This window comes from Malus sylvestris, chromosome 7 (genome assembly GCF_916048215.2).
Source record: "Malus sylvestris chromosome 7, drMalSylv7.2, whole genome shotgun sequence".
In the NCBI taxonomy this organism is placed as follows: domain Eukaryota; kingdom Viridiplantae; phylum Streptophyta; class Magnoliopsida; order Rosales; family Rosaceae; genus Malus; species Malus sylvestris.
Window position 1 is genome coordinate 8921930 of NC_062266.1, and position 23128 is coordinate 8945057.

General features: G+C 40.5%; 1 protein-coding gene and 1 pseudogene across 1 annotated transcript; both read right to left on the reverse strand.

The window, feature by feature from the left end:
* Positions 1-2200: 2200 nt before the first annotated feature.
* Positions 2201-20110, reverse strand: LOC126630064 (very-long-chain aldehyde decarbonylase CER1-like; annotated as a pseudogene).
* A 315-nt stretch (positions 20111-20425) lies between these two features.
* Positions 20426-21604, reverse strand: LOC126630065 (uncharacterized). The gene has a single exon (XM_050300231.1). It carries the CDS (start codon positions 21602-21604, stop codon positions 20426-20428), a length of 1179 nt encoding a protein of 392 aa, XP_050156188.1.
* Positions 21605-23128: the final 1524 nt, after the last annotated feature.

A 23128-nucleotide genomic window follows, 5' to 3' on the forward strand; every position in this document is an offset into this window, starting at 1 on the left:
GGCTTCTCGGCAGGAGCAGGCTGGGCCACGATAGCAGGTTGCTCGGCCGGAGCAAGCTGGGCCACGGGAGTGGGCTACTTAACAAAAGTAGGTTGCTCAATACGTGATGCATGGGAATGCGAGGCTTGGGCTCGGGCCCGTGCAAATTTGGATGGCACTGCTTGGGCCATGGTGGAACCTCGTAGTGGTGGTACCACTCCGCCTATGACCACATTTAGTCTCGTGGATCGTCGCGGTCCCATTTCTTGAGTATTAGAATTTTCACTTGTGGAATTTTCTAAATTTCTAGCCATTATATTTTTCTTATACATTTTATCAAAGAACCTTTGCAAATAAAAAATTCTAATAATAAGAACGTATGAAAAATATTCAAATGGACTAGAAAATAGAGAAAAACCTATTTATGCGAGAGTCTTCTACGAGTATGGATCTCAACTCTTAATGAAAGCACCAATTTGTGGATGCAAATTTCTTCCTCCTTGATCTTAGACAATTTTGCACCTACAAAACAATTAACACCTTAGGTTAAGGCCAAGAGCCTCACGCGCCCACGATGAATGAGGGGGGGCTTTGGCCGAAGAACCTTCGATGCCAAAGTTAGAATTTAGAGAGAATGAGTGTTTAGAGAATTTTGGGATTTTTGCCAAATTGTTGGAATGGCTTTTTGGTGAGAATGGGATCACTTTTATAGGGATAGGAAGTGGCCGGCCATCGCTAGGTTTTTGGGTTTAATTAGCCAATTTATTATGATTAATTGGCTAATTTAAACATAAAGGAATGTTTTGATGGTTATGGGTTTAATTGGCTAGCTAATTAGTGTAATTAAAAAGGGAAAATGGTGGAAAAGGTAGAGAATATGATAGGCTCTTTTTGGATGGGAATGGCCGGCCCTTGGTGTGATTTTGGGGTGATTTATTGGGGTATAATGGGTGATTAATTTGGTGATTAATGAATTATTCATTAATTAGCCAATTAATCTTTATTTTTAGGGGATAATTTATAGGTTATGAAGTAATTACCTATAATGAGGATGGATGAGATAAATTGGAATTGGTTACCTTTTTTGGAGCATTTTTGACTTGGTTGAGGATGATTGTCTATTGCTCGCGTGTAGGAATCTCGGTATGCCTCAAGGGTATTTTTGTCCTTTTTGTCCAACAATTCACATGTCGCCTTGTGATTATTTTTGGCTCCACATCTATTGTACCAAAATAACTGAAATTACAAATTAAAAACAAACAAAAATATAAGTTAAAAAATAAAAAGCGCAGTGTTTTTTTTTTTTATACTTTAAAAAATACAATGAAAGTTTTTATTCATCCGTGCGTGGTTTGAGTTAGCAAATTGATACGATACAAGAACTTTATATATTCGTATTGAATGAGCAACTTTGCAATCTTAATTTCTAGACCAACCAAATAATCATCAACAACATAAGACCAAGTTGCATGGGTCTTATTACTCAAGTAACTAAAGATATTCATCTTTGCATTCAAAGTTCTAGGTTCCATTCTTCATTCTCACTGTCCCTTTAAAAGAAAAAAGAACATGAGACCAAGTTTATCTAATGATACATACTAGCAATCGTAGCACATGCTGCTATGCATGTAAGTAAAATATTTACTGCGCGCATAATAGAAAAATGGTCGTAGTTAGAGCCTCCTCAGTGGAAAATGCAAAATACCTATGACATGTTAATTATTTTAATTGTTCTTGATCGGAGATCTCCAGTGACGGAATGTAAATTATCTTCTCCGGAAGATGTAAATAAAAATGTATATTTGCATCTTAGGAGGTGGTTTCCTCTAGTTGTCAGAGAAAAAAATAAATAAGACTCTCCCCTTTAGAATAAAACTCATATTTTCATCTCTCCATTGAAAATGTTTTTATTGCATGGTAACGAAGAGTAATAAATTAGGGGATTGACAAATAAAAGATAAATTTGGGAAGAGATTTTTGTTTATTTAATTAAAATAACTTCTGATTTACTTCATCATCCATTATGTCAGACTGTTCTTTCATAATGGTAATTTGAGAAATAAATAAGTACATGGAAGAGATTTTAGAAAAGATTGACAAAGTCTCTTCTCTTAACACAACTGATCATATAATATAATGAAACAAGAGGTCCAATAGTTTATTTATGACAGCTAATAGCTAATGCGGCATGCAAACTTGTCTATAGCAAGCTAACAACATTTCATGAAGTCACAGATAATAACATCGGTTGAGTGGTGACGACAAGAGGGTGAAAGCCATGTCGAAGACTTGCTTGCCAAATTTTCTCAGTGCTGACATGGTGTTATCACAATCATGCTCCTTCCAACCGTCCAAGGCTTGTACTCCTGCTATACGCCATGCACTCATCACTCTTCTGGGCAACCAATTCTGAGATAAAAAAGTTATATGAAAATATATGTCAATCTAATTTTCTAATTACAAAGAAACAATGGGCAAAGAAATTTTAAAAATTATTATTATTTTAGTTAATAATTAATTGCTTACCTCACAAGAGTGAACATTCTCAAGAGATGTGGGAATCTTCATCGCTGGAGTGTAGTGGTAGAAGCAGTCTTTGCGCAGTTTTTTTGGTGGTAATTGAGAGAAGGGAACAAATAATGTTCCACTTGGTGCACTCAACTGTTCTTTTTCAGTCAATCCATCTCCAACCAACCAAATCTGAAAATTTCCATTAGCATATATATTTCCAATATAATACAAAAAATTAATTGTTATCAGTCTTACACAAAAAGAGTCATTTTGTACTCATTTTCCTTTAACGACAAGCACATTATCATATATTTTTTTAAAACAACTCCCAAAACGAAGTATTGAAACAATTGAACGGGATATCATGGATGAAAGCAAAATTTGTAAATGATAATTGATACCTTGTGTGCATGACTTTCTGCAACCAAACTACTTTCAGTGGCACTCAACGATTTAGTGAGCTTTATATACTCATCTTGGTGTAATGTAGCCACCTGAAATAAGTGCAATGCAAATAGAAGATGAGCAAAATAGCAATACTACAAACACCAAGTTTACTCTCAACTTTTTCACTAACTTTGTCACATTGTATGAGTCATTTTACATGATCTCATAATATATCAGTGATCCCACATCATGTAAGACAATTTATATAAGAATGACGACAAGTTGATAAGACTTAATATGTAGCCTTACTCAAAAAACAAATACATCTTCTAATAAGTGGTATTGAATCTGACACGACAACATGATCGTGGCATTCTAAGAATGTACTTGTACAAAAGTTTTTTTTCTTTCTAAAGCGAAGCAAGAGGCGAAGAAAGCTGTCAGAGAAGCTAAGTTAGCGGCTTACGACGATATGTATAAACGACTAGATACCAAAGAAGGAGAGTTGGATATCTATAAACTAGCTAGAGCAAGGGAAAAGAAGACAAGGGACCTAAACCAAGTGAGGTGCATCAAGGATGAGGATGGAAAGGTTCTTGCTACAGAGAACGCGGTTAAAGACAGATGGAGAGGTTATTTTCATAATCTTTTCAATGAAGGACATGAAAGGAGTGCTTCTTTAGAGGAGTTGAGTAACTCAGAAGAGTGTAGAAACTACTCTTTTTATCGTCGAATCCGGAAGGAAGAAGTGGTTGTAGCTTTGAAGAAGATGAAGCATAGAAAAGCAATAGGCCCAGACGATATACCAATCGAAGTGTGGAAAGTTTTGGGAGAGACAGGTATAACATGGCTCACTGACCTTTTCAATAGGATTTTGAAAACGAAGAAGATGCCAAATGAGTGGCGAACGAGCACTTTGGTGCCTATCTACAAGAATAAGGGCGACGTACAAAATTGCATGAACTATAGGGGTATTAAGTTAATGAGTCATACAATGAAGCTCTGGGAGAGAGTCATTGAGCATAGATTGAGGCAAGAGACACGGGTTTCGGACAACCAATTCGGGTTCATGCCAGGGCGCTCAACCATGGAGGCAATCTATCTCTTACGAAGATTGATGGAAAGATATAGAGATGGGAAAAAGGATTTAAACATGGTCTTTATAGATTTGGAAAAAGCGTATGATAGGGTCCCAAGAGACATTCTTTGGAGGATTTTAGAGAAGAAATGAGTACGAGTAGCATATATCCAAGCTATAAAGGATATGTATGAAGGAGCAAAGACTGCCGTAAGAACTCATGAAGGACAAACCGAAAGCTTTCCCATAACTGTAGGATTACATCAAGGCTCATCCTTAAGTCCTTACCTTTTTGCGTTGGTAATGGATGAGTTAACAAGACATATTCAAGATGATATTCCTTGGTGTATGCTTTTCGCAGACGATATAGTGTTGATAGATGAAACTCAGGAAGGGGTAAATGCAAAGCTTAACCTTTGGAGAGAAGTGTTGGAATCTAAAGGTCTTCGCCTAAGCCGATAAAAGACAGAATATATGGAGTGCAAGTTCAGTGCAAATGGAGGCCAAAACGAGTTAGGGGTGAGGATCGGAGATCAAGAAATACCAAAGAGCGACCGTTTTCGTTACCTAGGATCTATCTTGCAAAAGAACGGAGAATTAGATGGAGATCTCAACCATAGAATACAAGCTGGATGGATGAAGTGGAAGAGTGCATCTGGTGTGTTGTGTGACCGCCGTATGCCACTGAAGCTCAAGGGAAAATTTTATAGGACGGCAATAAGGCCAGCGATGCTGTATGGCACAGAATGTTGGGCGGTGAAGCATCAACACGTACACAAAATGGGTGTAGCGGAGATGAGGATGCTTCGTTGGATGTGTGGGCACACGAGAAAGGATAAGATTAGGAATGAGGATATCCGGGGTAAAGTAGGAGTAGCCGAAATTGAAGGAAAGATGAGAGAAAATCGGTTACGGTGGTTTGGACATGTGCAAAGAAGGCCTACTGACGCTCCGATTAGAAGATGCGACTATGGGACAGAGGTTCAGGGCCGAAGGGGTAGAGGAAGACCTAGGAAAACTTTGGAAGAGACTCTAAGAAAAGACTTAGAGTACTTGGATCTAACGAAGGACATGACACAGGACCGAGCACAATGGCGTTCTAAGATTCATATAGCCGATCCTACTCAGTGACTTGGATTTTCCAAGTCTCCAACCGAGAAGTTTTCCTCACTCGGAAAATTAAGGGAACACTACCCCAACCTACATGCTCCACTCAGAAAGCTTCAACATACAAGCTTCAACAAAAGAAAATTCAAAAAACTTAGCGAAGAAGGCTTTGGTGTATTTAACACAATACGTTGAAATGAAGGAAAACTTATTTATTGATATCCCCGATAAGCTACAAATATGTACATATACATGAGTCAAAATAAACAAACAAGATGGAGCCTTCACAAAGGTTGCTTAGGAGAAGTCTCAGCAGTCGGTAGAGCCCCAGAAAGAGAAGGCATTGAAGGGGGATCATTCGGAGCCTCAGTACTGGACAGAACCCTAGAAGGAGGAGGCATCAGAGGTTGATCATTTGGAGCTTCATTACGCGGTACAGCCCCAGAAGACGAAGGCAATAAATGCCTTTGGAACAAACCCACAAATCTCTGATGATCAAGTAAAACCTGACCATCAGTTTCCTTCATCTGGTCAAGCTTCCTCTTCATGTTTGTAGCATAGTCATGTGCGAGCCGGTGCAACTGTTTATTCTCATGCTTGAGCCCTCTAATCTCCTGTTTGAGACTCATCACTTCGGCCGCCAATGATTCAACTTGGCGGGTTCGAGCAAATAGGCGTTGGGCCATATTAGACACAGAACCTGCACACTGAACACTGAGAGCCAGCGAATCCTTAACAGCTAACTCATCAGACCGTTTGGAAAGTAGTCTGTTATCTTTGGGAGTGAGAAGGTTCCTGGCCACCACCGCAGCGGTCATATCATTCTTCATCACGGAATCCCCAACGGTAAGAGGACCAGTAGGGGAGACGAAGGATGGGCGCCATATGTTGTCTGGAGAAGGCGGGGCTGCCTCTTCAACAAGGTTCAAGTCAAAACGACGGTCGGAGGGGCCAGACATTTTCAAAGGTGTTGAAGAGAGAAGAAGTCGGACAAATCAAGATCTTAGAAGTGCAAGAATGGAGCTTCTACTGGTGGAGATTCAAGTGTGCTTTGGAACTTAATGCCAGCCCCTATAAAAAGCTGCACTCGACGGAGCTTCAGACATCGAAGAGGCGCCTGCTCAGAAATCGAAGAGGCGTTTGCTTTCTCAAAAGCTGGGCTGCTTAGAGACCACGAGGGTGATCTCATAAAACGAAGAGGTGTTTGCTTTCTCAAAAGTTGGGCTGCTCAAAGACCATGAAAGCCGATCTCAGAAATCGAAGAGGCGCTCGCTTTCTCAAAAGCTGGGCTCCTTAGAGACCACGAGGGCCGATCTCAGAAATCGAAGAGGCACCTACTTTCCAGCCTTGTCAGCACCTGTCACACGCACACTCAGCTTTGCGGAAATTATGGGTATTCTGTCGAAGACTTCTGGGGAAGTAGAAAACACATGAATCTTACTGTTCAATCACCCACTTCCCACACGCAACAATAGCTCATGGGTACCACAGATAACTTTGCCAAAGTTCTCTGCCAAAGTTGAGCACGTGAAGCTTGCAGCTCCCACTACATCGCTCTGACCAAGAAGGGTAAAATAATAGCAAAGAAACAGCACTAACAAAGTTTAGACCCATAAATTTTGAAGGTCTAGCTACCATATTATTACCCACAAGGGTAAAGGAACAGTACCACTGCTGGATAATTGGAAAGTCCCTGTGTGTCAACCTCTGTGCCTCGTGGCAAGGTAGACTAGCAAACATGCCCAACCTTTACTCACATTCGAGAAAACACTCCCAATAAGATTGCTTGCTCCAAAATCGAAGAGGCACCGTCCTCCGAATCTTGAGAGCCAGACTCCCAACATGATTACTTTCTCAAAAATCGAAGAGACACTGCTCCCCGAATCTCGAGAGCCAGACCCCCAGCATGATTGCTTTCTCAAAAATCGAAGAGGCATCGTTCTCCGAATCAATCGAAGAGGCGCTCGCTTTCTCAAAAGCTGGGCTGCTCAGAGATCACGAGGGTCGATCTCAGAAATCGAAGAGGCACCTACTTTTCTAGCCTTGTCAGCACCTGTCACACGCACACTCAGCTTTGCGGAAATTATGGGCATTCTGTCGAAGACTTCTGGTGAAGTCGAAAGCACATGAATCTTACTGTTCAATCACCCACTTCCCACACGCAACAATAGCTCATGGGTACCACAGATAACTTTGCCAAAGTCTCTGCCAAAGTTGAGCACGTGAAGCTTGCAGCTCCCACTACATCGCTCTGACCAAGAAAGGTAAAAGAATAGCAAAGAAACAGCACTAACAAAGTTTAGACACATAAATTTTGAAGGTCTAGCTACCATATTATTACCCACAAGGGTAAATGAACAGTATCACTGCTGGATAATTGGAAAGTCCCTGTGTGTCAACCTCTGTGCCTCGTGGCAAGGTAGACTAGCAAACATGCCCAACCTTTACTCACATCCGAGAAAACACTCCCAACAAGATTGCTTACTAAAAAATCGAAGAGGCACCGCCCTCCGAATCTCGAGAGCCAGACTCCCAACATGATTACTTTCTCAAAAATCAAAGAGACATTGCTCCCCGAATCTCGAGAGCCAGACCCCCAGCATGATTGCTTTCTCAAAAATCGAAGAAGCATCGTTCTCCGAATCTCGAGAGCCAGATACCACATACCACTTTTTCAAAGTGCTCTGACAGAGTTAAAACATGTGAAGCTGGCAGCTCCCACTACCGTGCTATGACCAAGCAGGGTAAAGAAATAGCATTACTACTTGTTGTTAGGGAGACTCCTATATATGTCGACCTCCATCCCCAACGGACAGGCAGACCTGCAAAAATGCTTAACCCTTCCTCATATCTGAGAGGGCACTCCCAACGAAGCCTTTCGAAATATTCAGCTTTCTTTCCCCCCGATAATACCTCTGCAAACAAGCTATACTAGAGCAAGAATATCTCATATCATCAGGGTTAAAAGCAAGAGTATCCCATATCATGCTTTTTCCCTGTCTTTTCCTTTGGCCTTGTTTTTACCTGCAAGACAAGGAGAAAGAGAGCAATCAGTCAGCACTTGAAATCAAGCTCCCAACCAGGAATTGACTACCTGGAACCCCTTACCTGATTACTTACCTGGCATTGCTCTCGAGTACTCATCTTCAACATCTTATGTTTCCAGGGAAGATACCACGTCTGCTTGAGGAACAGATAGGGCAAGTGCGAAGGATACAAGGAAGCATGTGGAGACAAGCGTAACAGCACACGTGCCTATACATCCATTACTCTGTCAAAAGCAAAAGTATCCCATATCAGCAGGGTCGAACGTACTCTAGATTTGATGGACTTGTTTTGACCCTCAAATTCTTCAGTCGGCCTTATACTCTGGAGGAAACCAGAAAACCCTCCAGCTCAGTTCAAGAATAAGCCTGTGGAAAGTTACTTCTTCAAAAGCAAAAGTATCCCATATCATCTCTTCTCATTTTTCTTCTCTTTATCCTTCATGCTGCTGCAAGATGGGGAGAAGGTGAACAATCAGCCGGAGCTCTGATTGCTTACCTTGTCTGTCACCTCTTTCAGCAGATCCCCTAGCTCGGCGACTTGGGGGACTCCTACTACATGGTTTGTATCGCGCTTGACCAAGCCTGAAACTACAAGTAAGCTTCAAGTGAAATTGATACATTACCTTGTGCATCTCCACCAGTTAAAGATACTACCCCTGGATGGAGGAAGAGTACTTCCAGAGAAGCTGCCACATCTACCTATGAGACAGATAAGGCAAGTCAAGATGATACCACACTCCGATACTTAGAAGTTTCGTGATTACGAGACCATTCTCCCACAATATTTCCTAATGTCATTTGTACTCTAATGTCATTTGTACTAAATCATTCACTTGTACTCACTAAAGGAGAGCTTAAACCTATGTACTTGTGTAAACCCTTCACAATTAATGAGAACTCTTCTATTCCGTGGACTTAGCCAATCTGGGTGAACCACGTACATCTTGTGTTTGCTTTCCTATCTCTATCCATTTATATACTTATCCACACTAATGACCGGAGCAATCTAGCGAAGATCACAAAAAGCGACCGTTTTCGCTACCTAGGATCTATCTTGCAAGAGAACGGAGAATTAGATGGAGATCTCAACTATAGAATACGAGCTGGATGGATGAAGTGTAAGAGTGCATCCGGCGTGTTGTGTGACTGTCGTAGGCCACTGAAGCTCAAGGGAAAATTTTATAGGACGGCAATAAGGCCAGCGATGTTGTATGGCACAGAATGTTGGGCGGTGAAACATCAACACGTACACAAAATGGGTGTAGCGGAGATGAGGATGCTTCGTGGGATGTGTGGGCACACGAGAAAGGATAAGATTGAGAATGAGGATATCCGAGGTAAAGTAGGAGTAGCCGAAATTGAAGGAAAGATGAGAGAAAATCGGTTCCGGTGATTTGGACATGTGCAAAGAAGGCCGACTGACGCTCCGGTTCGAAGATGTGACTACGGGACAGAGGTTCAGGGCCGAAGGGGTAGAGGAAGACCTAGGAAAACTTTGGAAGAGACTCTAAGAAAAGGCTTAGAGTACTTGGATCTAACGGAGGACATGACACAAAACCGAGCGCAATGGCGTTCTAGGATTCATATAGCCGACCCCACTTAGTGGGAAAAGGCTTTGTTGTTGTTGTTGTTGTATTCTTATAGGGGAGCTAGAGCCGTGACATATGAATTTGATACATATAAATAACACACACACACACACATATACATATATATTTACCTGGATACCCTTCTGGCTCAAAGCATAGGCAATGGCATAAGCAACCTTTGTGAGGTTGCCTCTAAGAACAACTTGGGTTGTCCGTTTTGGAATGCTGTTTAGGATTACAGCAACAGCTAAGCTACTTCCATCCACAACCTTGATTTTGAGATGAGGATGCCTGTCAACATAAAGACCACCATATCTATTCAGCTCCTCACCCTGCATGCAAAAGTTTGCAATCAGAAAGTAGTGAAAGATTAAAGGGTAATTAATAATGAGGTGTTTAGTATGTAAAACCAATGGATAATAGTTAGATAGAATTCGTACCCAGCGCACTTCTTCTTATTATCATTTATATTATTACAGAAAAATTGGTTGTGAACCTTTTTTCTTTGACAAAACAAATAGTTGATCTAAAAAATTGATTCGGCTTTTTAACTAGAACCAGAAGTTTCCAAACAAAAAAAAAACCTAGAACCGGAAGTTAAATAAATATAAACAAATAAATAAAAAAGTACTAGTCATTAAAATTACTAAAAATATGACTTTAACCCCTGGAACTCAATTTTCTTTACATAAAACCTATGACAACCCGTCCCTACTTTTCACTATAATTTCTTTTCCGTTGGTGTGAGTTGACGATTTTACCCTTCTTGGACAAAAGTGGAATCTGACATGGATGTGGTTTTCGGCTTTCAATTTCATTTTCCTGGTTTTGTACTAAATTATTACACGTCACTACGCTCCGTTAAAGTACGTTAACCACAGGTATTTTGTACATGTACGTACACATTTACAATGTTAGGATACTGTCAAGAGGACATATTTTGTACATTTAAAATTGTACAAAATCCACCAATCTCTTCCTTAATTGGTGTATCCGGTTCCCTTCACTAATTAAATCACTCCAATCCCTCTCCACCACTCACATCTTTTCCCTCTCTTACCTCACCAATCAGAAAGCAAGTCTCACTCTCTCTCTCTTTCTCTCCTCTCTCTCCCCGAACTCTCGTTCTCTCTGCAACAAGGATGAACCACCCTTAAACCTCATCAATGTGACCTTAAAACCATACTTTTGAACTTGTCTCACCACCACGAACACAACCATACCCTTGGAATGTGGTTTGATCAAGTTTTGGACGTCGAACTCGGAAGGTCCGACTCGGCTTAGTTTTTCCCGACGAGTTACGAGCGAGTTACAAGTTTTTAGGAAGTCTAATGGCCTCTGCTCAACTCCCTAAGGCTTCTAGTGAAGGTTTGAAGGAGAAACAACCTCGAAACACAAGGTTTCGAGAAGTCGGAGTTTCAACCATACCTTTCAAGCCATTTTTAGGCCACCTCCGTCCACTTTTTGGACCTCCAAAAGGTACAATAGTGTTATTCTCTTCATAAGCTTCATTTCCATATAAATTTTATGAAAAATGGTTGAGAAATGAAGAAGATATGAAGGTTTGAAATTTTCCCCAGAAATCGGCGAAAATTTCCAGATTCTGACGAGTTCACACAGCAGTGGACAACGACGATTAGCGAGGACCACCGAAGAAGACGACAAAATATTCTAATGGCGTCAGGTAACGCCGTTAAACTCTATTAGTTATTTAACGGAAATTGACATAATATTCTTGACTATGTTAGGGCCTTGCCTAGGCGTGTTGGTTCGTATGGCCATGCCCTAGCTAGCACATGGCGGCGTGTTCGGCCTCCGATTGGATTTCTTTCAAATTGTGTAGATCCGTGACGTCGAGTAGATCAATTTCGTATATTCAAACCCTATGTTTGGGCAATCTTCGGAGGTTTTATTTAAGTTTCCGTCTATGTGTTATTAAACTAAGTTAATTAGTAATTTCACATATAAGGAAAACGTATCCCGAGGATGTACGAGGTCAAGTAAGGCTCAGAGGCTTCGTTTCAACTGCGTAACTGTGATTGGGTCATTTCTTTTTATAAGTACACGCGTACTTGCTAGTTTCTAGTTATACTTTAAAAAGAATTTACTACGCATGCCTTGCTTAGACTAAAATTACTTGAAGTAGCGAAATGACGGAATTTAGGAAATTATTCTGAACACTATAGGTTCACAGATATGCATGAGATTCCATGATTATATTTTACTGCTATGATTAATTAATGTTAGAAGAACTGTTGTGCTGTTGTGAAAAACTAAAATAATCCTACGAGATGCATAGGTAAGTTACTTTGTTAACTAGAATTATTGAATTGTTATGGCTTGATTATATTTATGTTATCTGCTCAACATTGCTGCACCCCGGTGTTAGTACTCGCCCCAAGGCTATGGCTAGTCCTTCAAGTGTATGTTCACATCCGCATTGTTCGCTCGCTTTGGATCCAAGTAGGTGCCAGTCCTGTCGTATATATTGCATTAGGCAATTCCAACTCGTATGTGATTACACTTTGGCGCCAGCCTTCATGTGAGCGTAGTACTAAAGCACATTGATTACACCTAGTCCTGTTCGTTTTAGAAATTATCTGTATGAACTCGTGTGTCAGCATAGGTTGATGAGCATTTGTTATGATGTGTTTACTATTTCGAGATTATGTGATTGCGGTCACCTTGTGCTTACCTTGATAGCTGTACTTTATTGATTTTCTTGAGACTTTGTAGGCTACAGTAAGTATTTTTCTTAATATACGTAATACATATATTTTTGGAAACTATACTTGGTTTTACGGTGAGGGGTTATAATGTTTTTGAAAAGGTTTTTACAAAACATTATTTTCTGACCCACTCAACTTTGTTTTTCGCCCTTCCAGGTTTAGTAGTTGTGCGTACGTGTAAAAGAGGATTATGGCAAATCTCAAGAGATGGTTATCTTCAGTGGTATAACCCTCATCCTATTTACTATACTGTCTTATACTCTGACATCACATGTGAAATGAGTTCAATCTTGCTCACCCGCGCACTCTTTTGACTAGGTACTTTTAGGTTTAAATTTATTCACATCCTTTTTTCCACTACACTACACTTTATGGCTTCGTCACCCTCCAAGTGTCGGCCAGCACAACTCGATTCGAAGTCCAAGTGGACATTCCTGGTCGGGGTAAGTCGAAACCTGACGTAAATGTTTTGCTCAAATAAAACTCATTGACTAGACTCCACATAAGCAAATTCATTAATTATGTTTGACTTTACCCATTTAAAAATTTTCGGATGCCTAAAACACCCTTATTGAATGTTTAATGTACACAATTAATTCTATGCAAATTGTAAGGGAGAATTAATGATTTTACAAAAATAATATTTTGCATATAAATGTAGGGATTTGTTGGTTAGTTTCGCTTTGGAATTCCAATTTACCATTACAACATGTCCATATTATATATAGGTAAATTATTATACTTTAAAATATATAAAAACAAATTGTTGTCAAAGTAAAAATATATAAATTAAAGGAGATAAAAATTGCAGGTAAATTAATTTTAGGACAAAAAAAAAAAGAACCAACTATAGGTAAATTATTTACATATATAGTCTAGATATTTGATTGACATAAAAAAAATGTAGGTAAATCACGTGTACATAATTTACCTACCATTATTGAAATTTACCTACTTGCATAATTTAGGAAAAATGCCAACAAAACATGAGAATATTATTTGCATATATCATAGGTAAATTGCCAAAAGAAATATGAGAATATTTTGTTTATATACTGTAGGTAAATTACAAACTATATGGTGATATTATTTATATAGGTAAAGTATGGACATTTAACTGTTATATATAAGGAGAATAATTACACCGAATAATAATGTAGTCATTATTTAAAGTAATGCACTGGATATTTGCATAAATTAAAAATAAATATGTCACATCCTGGTCCGGGCCTCCATCACATCCCGGGCTCAACTCCACTGTAGCAAGATATTGTCTGCTTTGGGCCCCGACCACATCTTCATGGTTTTGTTTCTTGGAACTCACTCGAGAACTTCCCAATGGGTCACCCATCATGGGATTGCTCTCGTGCGAACTCGCTTAACTTTGGAGTTCCAATGGAACCCGAAGCCAGTGAGCTCCCAAAAAGCCTTGTGCTAGGAAGAGGTGGTCATGTACATATAAGGCTTAGAGGATCATCGTGTCACATCCCGGCCCGAGCCTTCATCACATCTCGGGCTCAACTCCACCGTAGCACAATATTGTCCGCTTTGGGCCCCGACCACGCCCTAACGGTTTTGTTTCTGGGAACTCATACGAGAACTTCCCAATGGGTCACCCATCATGTGATTGCTCTCATGCGAACTCGCTTAACTTCGGAGTTCTGATGGAACCTGAAACCAGTGAGCTCCCAAAAGGCCTTGTGCTGGAAGAGGTGGGCATGTACATATAAGGCTTAGAGGATCCACTCCCCTAGGCGATATAGGATGTTACAATCCACCCTCCTTAAGGGCCCGACGTCCTCATCGGCATACTTCCGGCCAGGGATTGACTCTGATACCATTCTGGCCATCCTGGCCAGGGTCCACCACATCCCGGGCTCTCTCTATCACCATAGCACGATATTATCCGCTTTGGGCTTACCATTCCCTCACGATTTTGTTTTTGGGAACTCACGAGCAACTTCCCAGTGGTCACCCATCTTGGGAGTGCTCTGGCCTTCTTCTCACTTAACTTCGGAGTTCCTACGGAACCTGAAGCCAGTAAGCTCCCAAAAGGCCTCGTGCTAGGTAGGGATGAGAATATACATTTAAGGATCACTCCCCTGGACGATGTGAGATGTTACAAAATAAATAGAAAAAACGTCAGGATGATTAATTACATTTTAAGGCCCTTGATTGAAGCTAATTTTCAAGTGTGGGTTGTGGCAAAAATTGTAAATAATTTGTATTAGTAGGTTACTTATATTCTTATGTGGCAGTTTATTTGACTTTTGGATTTTTGTTGGATGTTTAATTATACGTGGGTTTATGTTTAGAAATCATGATTTTTCAAGACCAATATCTAATGAACCCTTAAAATTAGAAAGTAATAGATTGGTGGGGTGGGTTTCATGTATCTATTTTGCAGAATATATAACAGAGTGGACCTCCTGGACAATAATTCGACTTAAAGACTAGAAAGTGAATTCAGATAAAAAATTAAGGAGACAATGATCATATATAATTTACTCAGATATTGGTAGGTAGAAACTGGCCTGATTCAAGAGGCCGAGACTTATAAATTTGACACCCTTTCTCTCAGCTTGAACAATGGCTTCCTCAATCAAGCTATTGATAGCTCCTTTCTGGAATCGCAAGTAGTACTGCAATATTTATATAAACAAAGCGCAATCATATGAATAATGTTTCTGCCTAAACGGTCTATTAAAACCAAAGTTTCAATAACAAACTATATTTTTAGGGAAAATTTATATTTTGATGTATAAGATACATTAGAGCATGGTTGAACTTTTAGATGAGAGAAAAAAAATGTTCTCACTTGCAAAGTGTATATGGGTATAACCCAAGTTTGTAATCTGAGCTTGTTAAAGCGCTGCCTCTCAATCACAAATGTACGACCACAGATCCGAATTAACACCATGTACCAGAATGTCACAGGCCACATCAACCACAGGTACCATTTTGATGTGTCTGGCATAGAGGACAAGGAAGCAAATCCTAGCGGTAGATGATAGATGGACTCGGGTGTTGTTAGATGGGTTAGATGAAGGACATCTGGCGATTCCACCTCTCTCTTGAGTGAAGTTTCATAGAGTGAATCAGTAGATTTGTCCATGGTGCCATATATGTAGTCGTAGAATGGCATGAAGAGAGAGTAATTGATTTGGAATTGTGTGTGGTGCAAAGAGTGGAACCTGTACACGTTAATCGTATCTTATATAAGGGTCTTCAGTTGACGAGATCGATCTATTAAGTTGCTTAATTGAATAATTGTTCCATAAATCAAAAGAGTTGAAATAAAGTAAATCATAGGGCGTGGGTACATGCCCTATTATAATAATCTTCAAATTAACTGTTGATTGGCACTAATGTTGCAATTTTAAGCTATATAAGTGTTTCATACATTTACATGTACTTATTGGGTCTTTCAACTAAACAACTTATGCTTTTGGTCTGGATACTTCAATATGGTGTCACAATCACCAAATGTATAATATAACCTTCATAAAAAGTGAACCAAAGAAGCTTACCTTTACATTGGAGAATCCAACCTCAACTTTATCATATCCTTAACAAAAAGCAACAAACTTGCTTTTAACATACAACATTAATTAGTTAGGTTTCTTCCCCTAACAGTTCAAGATTGTGAGTGGTTTTTTTCCTATTTTGAATTTGTGTACTTCACTATATGTATATATTATATACCACCTTTATATGAATATGGATATTTTTGTATTTAATAATCATATATAACATGAACATATCGTTACATTATACATACATATCTGTGTGTGTGCACGCTCGTGTGAAGAGAGAGAGAGAGAGAGATTCTTACGAAGGGGTATACATAAGATACTTGAGAGGAGGAAAGAGCGAGAAGAGGCAATTTGGGATGAGCTCAAAATTGCAATGTCCCATGTTATTCATGAAGTCAATATAAGTAATATAGCCAGCAAAGGATATGACAGAAACTGTTCCCATGAAGACAGTTGCCAGCATTGGTATTGAGAAGAGCAAGGAATATACTATGTGCTCCGCAAATGGGTGAATCACAGCTGCAATAAAATAGGAAGATTACATAAACACAACACAATATATATATCCATTATTACTAGCCCATTGTGAGTTTAAGGGGTGGTTTGGGAGTGAGGTGTTTAAAAGAAAACACCCATGAAAAAAAACTGTGAGGGTTTTAGGTGTTTGGTAAACTAAAAAAAAGGGCTTATTTTGGAAGCTGCTGTGAGAATAAGCTGAAATCAAAGGAAAAAGCTAAAGCTGCTATTTGCAACTTTGGAAAACTAGCTTTTTTTCAAAGCACACGGAGCTACAGTGCTCTTTTAATGAAAAGACATACTATCAGACTGATTTTTTTTCAAAAGCACTTTTACAAAAAAGTTTACCAAACACTCTATTGATTTATTTCACAGCCGCTTATTCTCACAGCACAACTGCTTATTCTCACAGCAGTTTTTTTTCAAAGCACAGGAATACCAAACCAGCCCTAAGCCCACTCCCTCCATTTAATGTAGATAATATTGTTTGTTTAAAAAAAAAAACACGCATACACACACACAAAATATTTATCCATTAAAAACTGGGTACTGGTACCGTTATGCGTTAAAAAATAATGATGAGGTTATGAAATGATATGGGGTAGCAGTCTTACAAGTAATAGGCTCCGTAACGATTGAGGAATGGTGATGAGAATGGTAGCGAGAGTAGAGGTAATGATGGTGAAGTGCTCTGTGACACCAGTAGTATAGGTACTCCACTAAATCAGCATGAAGTAGTGTTCGTGGCTGGAATTTCCATGGGGGATGCTTCCTGTCCGACGAGCACACAGCTCCCCGAGAGGTCGGCGCCGGTTGACGGTTTCTGTCGGGCTCCTACTTTACTGGCGGGCTTGTCGGGCAAGGCTTGTCGAGCAAGTCTGAAAGAGAAGGACAGAGTTAACTTTGAGAGATGCCTTTACGAGGCCTTAGGTGTAGGCCTTGAGGCTTCACAATCAAGATTAACCTTTAAGTGCTCAGGCGTGCCACTGCCATCTTCAGCATGACAGATGTAGAACGGATGTTTGAGTTTAATTATATGTTTGAGAGACTATGTTTAGTTATTGACAGGTGCCTTTGTGGGGCCTTAGGTATAGACCTTGAGGCTTCACAATCAATAACTAACTTAGTGCTTGAACACATAAGGTTCATTTTCTTGGTTATATGGGTCTTATAACCATCATACTTCTGATTACCTGAACGTAAAGAACAGAATGAATCCAAATAGGTGCCTTTGTGGGGCCTTAGGTATAGGCCTTGAGGCTTCCCATCAGAACCCCTTCTATACTCAATGTTCTTGCCCGAGAAACAGGATGAATCCAAATAGGTGCCTTTGTGGGGCCTTAGGTATAGACCTTGAGGCTTCTCATCAGAATTCATCCCGTCCCCGAACGTTATATGGTAATCATGATATAACAGAAATAAAACTAAGTGATAGGTAGATTACTTGCGCCCCAAGTAACTTCGGACTTCTTGTTATCAAAACTTGTAGTGGATGGGTTAAGTCCACATCAGGTTCTTTTTTATGCCTTGAGGCCAAGGACTTTTAGGGTGATCAAATCTTATATGCCCGAAGGCTTAGAACTTAGATCTAACTTGAACAGTGGAAACATATTCAAATCGGACTCAAGCACTGAGAGAACCTTTTAATAGCCATATTACTAGAAATAACTTGAGTACAATTCGTAGTATATAACATATTGCTAGGCTAATGAATTAAAAGACAAAAACAAAGAGGGTCGGGCAAGGTTTAACCTTGTCGGGCAAGGCTGATCGTCTTGCAAGAGGGTTGAAAGTTTAGAAAACAGGCTGGGAAATGAGTTTTCAGAAAAGAGATCGATGATACAGCAAGAATTGAGTAGGGTAGCAGAGCTATTACAAAAAAGGGTTATTCCGAAAGGGATGAAGGCTTGGGCTGACTACAGCTTCGTTTTGAAGGTAAATCTGGCTTTGAGCAGAGTTTGTGCTTGTATTTGTTTGTTTGAGTGTCCTTGATTCTGACCTCTCTTTCTCCTTTTATAGACATCTTAGCTTTGCCTCCTATAGCAGCAACCTTGCCCGAATGCAGTTTGAAGGGTAGTGACTCATCAGCTATTTACTTGTACTGCCATTTAAAAGTACTTTTTGGGTTGATTAGCTGGCTGGTCTATACCACTTGGCCTTTAGGTAGGTGAGCAAGTGGTCTGTATGGCCTGCACCTAGTCGGGAAGAAAACCTCTCCTGTCTTCTGGACTTCGGGTGGGTTTTTTACTAGGCCTTCGATTTCCTCTCCTTTTTAGGCTGCTTTTTGGGCTAACTTCCCCCGGGCCCAAAGTTTTAAGTTTTGATCCAAACAGTGCCCCCTTCAATTGATATTTAGCCTGGAATTTCAGGCGCCAATATTAATTGAATAGCTGCATGCGTTTGTGCCCTTACTCTTGGAACTCGTACTTTCTGATTGAGATTAACGCCATCCGGAGTCTTTCGATCTTCCCACGACCTTTGAACTACCTTCTGACATTCCTATAAATTCTGGTTCTCCCCACAAATCATCCTCAATCTCATCTTTTATCTGCTCCAAGTGTTTCAGCTTCCTTAGTTTTCTTCCAAAATTGTGAGATGAGTTCTTCAGAGTTTAAATGGGGTTTCTTAAAACTCCCTTTTCGTGAGAAAAAGAGTTCTCATCAGATAACTACTATCTCCAACACCCTTGGTCAATCACCCCGCTATCTCCAACACCCTTGGTCAGGCAGTTTCCCCACGATTGCTTGCCTTCCCGCTTGTTGCCGTGATAAATCAGGCTTCACTATCACATGTGGTGGTGACTTTGTCTGAGGGTCCCCTACCAGGCGTGTCTTGGCCGCACAACCTGATCACCTGATCGGGTTCCATCCAGAAAGACATCGGAAAACCATCTGAAGACAATATTGCATTAAGAAGGAATGGAATGTAATAAATCAGATTTGACTCTGTTTGTAAATTTCACCAATTTGTCGAAATGAAATAAACATTATTTGTAACTTTTGTCTTTCTGTCTTCTTGAGTGATTGGTGAACAGACACTGTACTTTAGCATCCCGACACCTGCTTTACTTTGCATCATCCTCAATGTAACAATCTCTAACATCCCATAATGTAGGACAATACTTTTTCAAGAATTTAACATTAATGGGATGTTTCTGCCAATTCCCTTCAAGGTCCGCCAAGTAGTATCCCCCTCTATTTAATACTTGACTAATTATGAAAGGACCTTCCCATGTCGCACTCCACTTTCCAAAACCTCTAAGCTGGGCTCCTAGAGGAAGAACTGTTTTCCACACCAAATTTCCTTCTTTAAAAGATTTTGCTCTCACCCTTTTGTTATAGGTTTGGGCAACAGCTCTCTTCCCTTCCTGAATCTGGTTCAGGGCTTCAATTCGGGCTACATCTAAGTCTTCAATTCCTTGACACATGGCTTCGATATATTCCTCGCTGTGTAACCCAAACTGATTTTGAATTATGACAGAACTTACGTTGATCTTCATGGGAAGCACTGCATCTTGCCCGAAGGTTAAAGCATAAGGAGTTGTGCCTGTTCCTGCCCTCCTGGAAGTTATGTATGCCCACAAAGTGTTTCCCAGCTTTTCATGCCACTTTTCTGGACTCTCAATCACCATTCTTTTAATAATGTTTACCAAAATCTTTTTGCTGGATTCTGCCTGGCCATTTGATTGTGGGTAGTAAGGACTGGATTGGATCATCTTTATTTTGTATTTGCTTGCAAATTCTTCAACTTCCTTTGAAATAAAAGATGGCCCTCGATCCGTCACAATGGTTTCGGGCACCCCGAATCTATACAAAATCTTGGTTTCAATGAATTTTTTTACCGCAGCTGAGGTTATGGATTTTACGGCCGAAGCCTCCACCCATTTGGTAAAGTAATCCGTTGCTACAATGATGAAGGTATGCCCCTTGCTAGAAGCCAGGTAAATCTACCCGATGAAGTCCATCGCCCATCCTCGAAAGGGCCAGGGCTTAACTACTGGATTTAAAGGAACGGAGGGTACATGTTGGAGAGGACCGTGCCTTTGACATTCCTCACATCCTTGGGCATAAGACTTGCAATCCTTTTCCATGTTGGGCCAAAAATAACCATATCGCCTAAGCAACCACCTCATCTTTGTCCCCGCCTGATGTACTCCACATACTCCTTCATGTACTTCGGCCATTACTCTCATAGACTCTTCTTGGCCTAAGCATTTCAATAGTAACCTGTCTGGAGTCTTCCTTAGTAAGTCTTTCGCCCATAAGACATACTTAGTTGCTTGCTGTCGGTTCTTCTTGCTGGTAGGTGAAGAGGGATCTTTCAAATGAAGAATGATGGGCGATCTCCAATCTTCTTTCTCAGTCTCCTGACCCATTATATCCAGGCTGAATCCCCTTTCCAGGATAGAAGGAAGATTTCTCCTTTGAATCTTGACATCTAACCCATATCTTCTCTCCTGTACTTGCATGCCTGAGGCTAATTGCGCCATCTCATTGGCTGCTAAGTTGGCTCCCCGGGGAACATGACTCACCGATATCTCAGAATCCCAATAACTCAGCAATTGCGTAGCCGCCAAATAATACCCGGCCATGGTGATATGTCTGCATTTGAACTCCCCATTTAGCTGGTTTATTACCAATTCTGAATCACCAAACACCTCAACTTCCATTGCCCCCAGATCCACCAAGATTTCCAAACCAATTATTAAGGGCTCGTACTCTGCCCGATTGTTGGTATTCCCTTGATAATCCAAGAGGAATGAGTAATAATGATAAATCCCTTGAGGATTCATAATCACAACCCCAGCTCCTGAAGCCTTCTGAGTATAAGAACCATCAAAATACAGCTTCCAAAGAGTAATCCACAAACCAGCCATTCTTCTTATTTCCTGCTGGATCCATTCCTCTTTGCCCGATATCCCTTTACCTGGTGGGATCCAAACATTAGTAACTTCCAGGGTTCCTGGTATATTGATTATCTCATCTCGAGATTCTTGATGCTCCGCCAAGAAGTCAGCAATTGCTTGGCCTTTTACTGCCCTTTGGGGAACATACTGGAAGCTGAACTCTAATAGTGCTAGAATCCATTTCCCAATCCTCCTTGTTAACATTGGCTTTGACAGCATGTACTTTATCACATCTGTCTTGGCGATGATGTGCACATGACAAGGTAACATGTAATGCCTCAGCTTATTGGCAGTAAAATACAGAGCCAAGCATAATTTCTCTACTGGGGAATACCTTATTTCTACCTCGGTTAGAATTCTAATGAGGTAGTACACTGCCTATTCTCTCCCGCCTTCATTGTTCTGAGCCAGCAAACTCCCAATTGATTTATCTGAAGCGGAGATATATAGCTTTAAGGGTCCCCTCTGAGGTGGTACCAATACTGGAGGAGAAGTCAAATAAGCTTTGATACCATCAAAAGCCTCTTGATGCGGTGGTCCCCACTCGAAATTCTCTTTATCCTTCAGTCTTAATAAAGGGGTCAGCGGCTGGATCTTGCCCGCCAGGTTGGCAATGAATCTTCTTAAGAAATTAATTTTTCCCAACAGCCTCTAAAGTTGCACTTTGTTGGTGGGTGAAGGCGACTCCATTATTGCCCGAGCTTTATTCTTGTCCACTTCTACCCCTTGTTGATGAACCAGGAATCCCAATAAATTGCCCGCTCTTACTCCAAACGCACACTTCTTTGGATTCATCTTCAATTTGTGGACCCTCATTCTTGTTAGTGCCTTCCTGAGGTCTATCAGATGTTGTTCTTCCGTCTTAGATTTCACCATGATGTCATCAATATACACCTCCATATTCTGGCCAATCAGATCATGAAAGATGGCATTCATCGCCCTTTGGTAGGTTGCACCAACATTCTTGAGCCCGAAAGGCATGACCAGATATTCATATGCCCCCACATGCCCAGGGCACCTAAAAGCTGTTTTATGTATATCTTCTGGGGCCATCTTTATCTTATTATACCCGGCATTTCCATCCATAAAAGATAAGACTTTGTGTTTTGCTACTGCATCTATAGACAGATCTGCCATAGGCATAGGATATTCATCTTTAGGTGTAGCGCCATTAATATTTCTGTAATCAACACAACATCGTACTGCTCTTGTTACAGCTTTTAAAACGGGTACAATGTTGGCTAACCATTCTACATATTTGGCTGGCTTGATAAATCCGGCTTTTACGAGCCTTTCAATCTCTTCTTTGACCTTCTCTTCTATCTCCTTCGACATCCTTCGTGGTGCTTGCTTAACCGGCTTATATCCTTCCTTGATGGGCATTCTATTTTCCACCAAAGTTGCATCTAAACCCGGCATCTCAGTGTAATGCCAAGCAAAACAATCTCTGAATTCTTGCAAGAGACAAATAAATTGTGCCCGATCTTCTCGCTCCAATAAACCACTAATTTGTATTGGTCTTGGGTCCTCCTTTGTTCCTAGCTCAATAACTTCCAAAGGATCTTGGACCTCCGGTGGTGGCTTATCAGGTTCTGCACACAAAAATTCGACTAGCTTTGGGCTCTCGGGCAAGTCGTCTGGCTCATCTAGGTCATATATACACTCGGCCATTTGAATGGCCATTTCCAATTCTTCTTGACAAGATTCCTCGCTGCTTTGATTCTAGCTGGTTGAAGCTCCTAC